The sequence below is a fragment of the Aphanomyces invadans genome (assembly GCF_000520115.1).
Source record: "Aphanomyces invadans strain NJM9701 unplaced genomic scaffold supercont1.32, whole genome shotgun sequence".
NCBI lineage: Eukaryota > Oomycota > Saprolegniomycetes > Saprolegniales > Verrucalvaceae > Aphanomyces > Aphanomyces invadans.
In genome coordinates this window covers 39013-44774 of record NW_008580177.1, presented here as the reverse complement: position 1 = coordinate 44774, position 5762 = coordinate 39013, and the positions used below count along the sequence as shown (strand labels likewise).

General features: G+C 53.1%; 3 protein-coding genes across 3 annotated transcripts; all 3 read left to right on the top strand.

The window, feature by feature from the left end:
* Positions 1 to 1293: 1293 nt before the first annotated feature.
* H310_11472 (hypothetical protein) lies at positions 1294 to 3678 on the top strand (the record flags this gene model as incomplete). The annotated part of the gene is made up of 9 exons (XM_008878167.1): positions 1294 to 1426; positions 1479 to 1762; positions 1813 to 2079; positions 2142 to 2208; positions 2267 to 2597; positions 2810 to 2897; positions 2991 to 3165; positions 3234 to 3434; positions 3488 to 3678. 9 exons carry the CDS (start codon positions 1294 to 1296, stop codon positions 3676 to 3678), a joined length of 1737 nt encoding a protein of 578 aa, XP_008876389.1.
* Positions 3679 to 4046: 368 nt separating this feature from the next.
* H310_11471 (hypothetical protein) lies at positions 4047 to 4550 on the top strand (the record flags this gene model as incomplete). The annotated part of the gene is made up of 1 exon (XM_008878166.1): positions 4047 to 4550. The coding sequence occupies one exon, from the start codon at positions 4047 to 4049 to the stop codon at positions 4548 to 4550; it is 504 nt and encodes a 167-aa protein (XP_008876388.1).
* Positions 4551 to 4655: 105 nt separating this feature from the next.
* Positions 4656 to 5059, top strand: H310_11470 (hypothetical protein; the record flags this gene model as incomplete). Its single annotated transcript, XM_008878165.1, has 2 exons — positions 4656 to 4947; positions 4998 to 5059. The coding sequence occupies 2 exons, from the start codon at positions 4656 to 4658 to the stop codon at positions 5057 to 5059; spliced, it is 354 nt and encodes a 117-aa protein (XP_008876387.1).
* Between the last annotated feature and the right edge of the window lie 703 nt (positions 5060 to 5762).

Below are 5762 nucleotides of genomic sequence, written 5' to 3'. Positions count from 1 at the left end.
TGACTATATTTCGCCGAATCGGCATTGCTCATCGGATGCTCAATTTTATTCAGTACCACTCTGTCGAGTTTTTATCAAGTTGACTGTACAACAATTCTTCCTTGAGGGTATCCAACTTCTTCAAGGAGCTGGGAGTACCAAATCAACTCCTTCACCACATCGGACAGTGCAATGTACTCGTCTTCAGCAGTCGACATCGCCACGATGGATTGCTTTCTTGATCTTGCTGAAATGCAGCAACCGGAAATCATGACCACAGAGCCGCTGATGGTCTTGCGGTCCTTCTCCTTGGCAAAGTCGGCGTCGCAGTAGGCTTCCACTTGGAACGCTCCCACTATATCTGTGCAGTCGATCTTGAGAGTTGCCTACTTCGTACCCTTGAGGTAGCGAAAAATGCGCTTGGCTTGCTTCCAATGACTCTCGCCATAGCACGACAAGTGCTTGCTGAGGTTGCGCATGCGTTTGCAATGTTAGGTCTGGTGCACGTGACGAGGTACTGCAAACTTCCCACCAGTTCGCGGTACGGTAGACCCAATTTGTGTGTTTCTTCAGCCATGAGCTTGCTAGGGCTGAGAACTTGGCCAATGACTTCAGGAGTTGCCACTGGATTGCTGTCGACCATTTTGAACTTCTCCAACAGCGCATCCACATACGCCTCTTGGGTCATGGTGACGACTTTGTTCTTGACTTGGACTTGGATGCCGAGGATGGACTTGAGGAGACCAAGGTCTGTCATCTCGAACTTGTTCTTGAGTGCGTCGCAGGCTTCCTCAATTTGGACTTCGTCGTTGCCAGTCACGGTGATGTCGTCGACGTAAACTGTCAAGAGCACCACAGAATCTCCCACTCGCTTGACATACAGGCAGACTTCCTTGACGCAACGAACGAATCCAAGGTCCACCAGGAACTTGTGCAACGTGAGGTACCAGCATCTTGGAGCTTGTTTGAGTCCATAGATGGCCTTGATCAACTTGCACACTTTGTTTTCTTGGCCAGGTATGACAAAGTTGGGTGGTTGCTTCATGTAGATTTCGGTGTCTTCGTCCATTGCACCGTTGAGGAATGCAGTCTTGACGTCCATTTGCCGCACCGTCCAAGCATGGCGTGCAACCAGACAAAGCACCAGATGCGACGTGTTCAGTCGAAGCACAGGTGAAAGATTTCCGTGTAGTCGTGGCCTTCTCGCTGGAGGAATCCCTTGATGACCAGACGAGCCTTGTACTTGGTGAACAGGCCCATTGCGTCGAAATTGCTTCTTAGTCACTTGGCCTTGCTGGCCTTGTACTGTACATCATGTTGTTCAACGATGCGTCTCAAGAGGAGCCGCGTGACTTGAGGCGGCTTGAGTCGGCTATCAAGTTTGACGTCAAGATCGTCGACGCTGAGTCGCGTGTGGGCAAGATGCTTGATGGGATATCCCTGGAGGGTATTGGGTATTGTACGAAGAGGGCAAGGTTGTGGTGGACCTGATGGTCAAGGCGGTCAATCCCTCGGTGCTGCAGACGGCTGTGAACAAGCAGATGCAGCTACAACGGAACAAGCATATACGGACGGATGTTTTCCGTTTTGTGCGCTTGCTACGGACGTTCGCAGTCGGCTACCAATGTACGGCGGCGTGGAAGATGAAGAGAAACCCGCCAAACCGACGCTGAAGTGTGGTGAATCTCGCAACTCGGAGTCCAAGAAGCAGGAGCCACCGAAGAAGAAGGACAGTACAGGCAAAGGCTTCGGAAAACCAAGTGGTGTTACGTCAACCGACGCGGTAAACGCGAAGAAAGGCATATGTCTCAAGTGCAGTCGACGGACCACAAGGTATCCGACTGCCCCAAGGCGGCGTCGGATGAGGCAGAGGGGCTCATTCAAGCCCAAATCAAGGGCCGGAAAGAAGCTCGTGACAAACGCGCGACGGCCAACATGATCGACCTTAGCCGCGAGCGCACGAAGATTGAAGGCCGTGCTGTGGTGTGTGAGGTTGTCCCTGTGGATCAGTTGTTGTTGGACACTGGTGCAAGCGTCAACGTCGTGTCAGCTGAGCTGTTTAGCGCCCTCAAGAAAGCCAAGGCCGACGTTCAAGTGGTGGTGGACGATACACCAACTGCCCTGTATCCTTATGGGAAAACGTCAACTGCGGTGATGCTTAGCAGGCGGCTACGAATGAGTGTGGCGCTCGAGACGACGTGTGGGCCCCTGCTACTGCGCGGCATGCTTGTATGGATCGACGAACGATGAAGACGTTGCTCTCACCTTAGACGACAAATGATTGTAGCTCTCGGGTTCTCGATGGATACGTTGCTTGTCCAAGCTCGGGCAAAAAAGCCCGAGAGGGACCTGAGTGACAGCAGTTTCCTGCCCATGACGGTCGACGCCACGGTCCATCACGTGCAAGCTGTGAGACCAATTGTTGAAGACTATGACCCCGACGGCTGGATGGAGTGCGCGACACCGAAGCTGGACATTCGGGATGGTGAGGACAACGAAGAAAGCCGGCAACGTCAGCAGGCGGAGCTTGAAGCCGTCCTAGCTATCAAAGTGGATGAAGCCAAGAGTCAAGGCCTCAGCCCAGCTGGTGTTACCAAGCTGGAGATCTTGGTAGCCATGTATGTCGTGGTGTTCCGGACGGATATTGGAGCGGACCCACTGATACAAGGTTGAGCCGTTCAAGGTGCACCTCAAGCCTGGCTCAATGCCCGTCAAGAGCTCGATGCGGCGCTATCCACCCGAGCATGTGGAGTCGCCAATCGTCACGTTGACAAGCTTGAGGCAGCCGGCCTGGTGTATCGAAAACAACCGTGCCATGTCGGCTGCGCAGTCAACCGGTGGACCCGTTGCTCCGCCTGTTGGAAGTTGGAACCACGTTGCCTAAGAATGCCAAGAAGCCGGCGTTGATCAAACTCCCGGTCAGTGCCATGGGGTGGGCTGCTTAGCACACAAAGTGCTTTGAGGCGGTGAAGGAGGCCCTGACCGGAATCGTTTCTCTCTCCCACCCTCAGGCCGACAAGACAGTATGTCTCTTTATCGACACTAGCGATGGCTTTTGGGAAGCCATTGCAACTCAAGTCCCTCCTGAAGAACTGAACCAGATAGTCGAGCAGCGCCAGAGCCGTTGGCGTTCCTTAGCGGCTCGTTTGTGGGGCAAGCTCGAGTTGGCCCATTGTGGAGAAGGAGGTCTATGCCGTGGTTGAAGCGGTTGGATTACCTGTTGGTGCGTCCCGGTGGCTTTCGTTTGTTTACAGACCACCGCAACCTGGTGCATATCTTCAACCCAATGGGACAAAGCCCGAATACGGCCAAGTACCAAGCGGACAAGTTGCAACACTGGGACCTGGTCATGTCTACGTTCTCCTACATGAATGAGAGTGTTTCCGGTGAAAACAACGCATGGGAAGACTTGCTGAGCCGCTGGGGTTCGGTGCCTGCTTTCCGCGAGTTCGCAAGTTGGTTGCGTTGGTGTCGCCCATACAACACAAGGATTTCAAATGGCCTACAGCTGTATCCACCCTCAAGGTACAGACGGAGTACCTGGCTACCGGTCAAGCCCCAGGCGGTGTGAAATGGAACAAGAAGACGAAGTTCCATGTGACAAGCGATGACAAGACGTGGCGCCCCGACGAAGCTGTAGATCTGCAGCAACGTCTATGTGTGTTCGCGCACCAAGGCGCGGATGACACCGCCGCGTAGCCGCGACATCCCAATCGGTAGCCGAGCGATTTCACTGGATGTCACTCAAGGAATACGTTGGCGACTTCGTACGCCACTACTCCTTTGCATGTATGTCGATGGCGAGATGGCGCCGTGACCCCTGGGATCGGCTCTCCATGCGGAGAAGCCAAATGAGCTGATCAATTTTGATTGGTTGAGCCTGCCCGCGTCGAACAGCGGGCTCGAGCATGTGCTGGTGGTCAAGGACGACATGAGGGTGTTCTTTCGCCTGTTTCCGTCAGCTGTTGCTGACGCCTCAGCATCCGCAGCAGCGTTGATGGATTGGTTCACCACGGCAGGGGCAGTGACAGCTTGGATATCCGATGGCGGCTCTTTAGATCGAAGTCATGGTGAAGGTGCGGAAGCTTGTTGGCGCGAATCACCACGTGACAACTGCCTACAGCCCGTGGGCGAATGGTTCGATTGAAGTGGTCAACAGCATGATGTTGCGAGCGACGAAGGCCCTGTTGAGCGAGTGGCGGCTTCCAGGAAATCAGTGGCCTGTGGTACTGACGCTGGTTCAAGGGGCGTTGTACCACCAACCATCCGACCGGCTTGGTGGAGTTGCACCGGCGACGGCAATTGGAGGCTTTCCGGCTTCGACCCCGCTCAGCGGTATTGTGCACACCGTGACGAAGGAGGTGTACGAAGTGGACCGGCTCAAGAATAAAAGACAGATGCATGTGGCCGAGATGCATCGAGAAGTGTCGGCGACAATTGAAGAGAAACGAGCTCAAGCGCTGGACCGGCAAAACAACAAGCCTGGCGTCAAGTGCCCCTACTTTGACGCCGGAGACTACATGCTAGTCGGATTGGTTGTGCGCCGCCCAACCAAGTTGGCTCTTCACTGACGCGGTCCCTGTCGAGTGACCCGCGTCATCACCGATCATGTGATAGCAGTCGAGAAACTGGTGCCGCCGCATGCTGAGACTGTTCGTCATGCTTGCCGTCTCAAGATGTACAGTAAAGCCGCCAATGGAATGGCTGAAGACCTCCTCGACCAAGTGGCGTACGGCGAAGGTGGCTTCCATTTCGAAACTGTTATGAGAGTGCGCGAAGTCGACGGACAGTTTCAAGTGCTTGTGAAGTGGCAAGGCATTGAAGATGACGAAGCCTCGAAGGAATCGGCAGTCAACCTGTACGAAGGTGTCCCAGTACTCCTGCAAAAGTGGGTCGCGTCAACGGATGATCAAGACAATCGTCCGGGCATGCGAGTTGCCCTGGAAATGACACTGGGTCATATCTCCGGTAAGAGGGAAGTGTTCCGGCTACCCAGAGCCGACTCAACCTTGCGGAAGGTCGGTTGGCCGGTGAGTTTGGGGGGACTAACAGTCCGCGACACCTTCGAGGACACCAGTGAGGTATCTTTCGATTGGCTTGGTCAATCTTGATGAAACTTTTTGCGTTGAACTCGTCGAATTGTCTCCAATAAAACAGTGCCATCCACATCCTCTAAAATAGGATACACTGCACAACAGCATGAAAAAGCTCTTCGATTTCAATCAAATTGATTCCACTTAATTCTTATACATTGTGAAATTTGATATTGATCGAGGAGGAATGCTGAAATATTATATGGACGTCGACAAACCAATTAAGCCTCCACGACATTATCATACGGATAATACACCGAAATGTGAGACATCCGTACCAAAAATAATTATATTTTACTAAAATCGCGATAACTTTTGCAATTCTTCTCCAATTTCAATGAAATTACCACCAAAATCACTGTATCGATTAGCTGCATCGATTGCCACTCGAACCATATCAACACCATGGAAGCGACCACAATACAGCGATTGAAGGACTTCGTGAAACAGCACCGTCAGCGCAGTCTCACGTACGGCGAAAAGCTCGACATACTCTCTCTACAAGCTACTCTACGGGAGGACAACACTGTGGATGTCACTGGCACCATAGCCCGACTGCTTGGTCGCAGTACACGGACCGTCAAACTGGTGCTGTCTGAATTCTTGCAGTCTGGAGGGGTAACCGTAGCTAACCCACCAGCCAACACGACAACTCATCATTCACGCGTCCCCAATACACGCGAGGTTCGT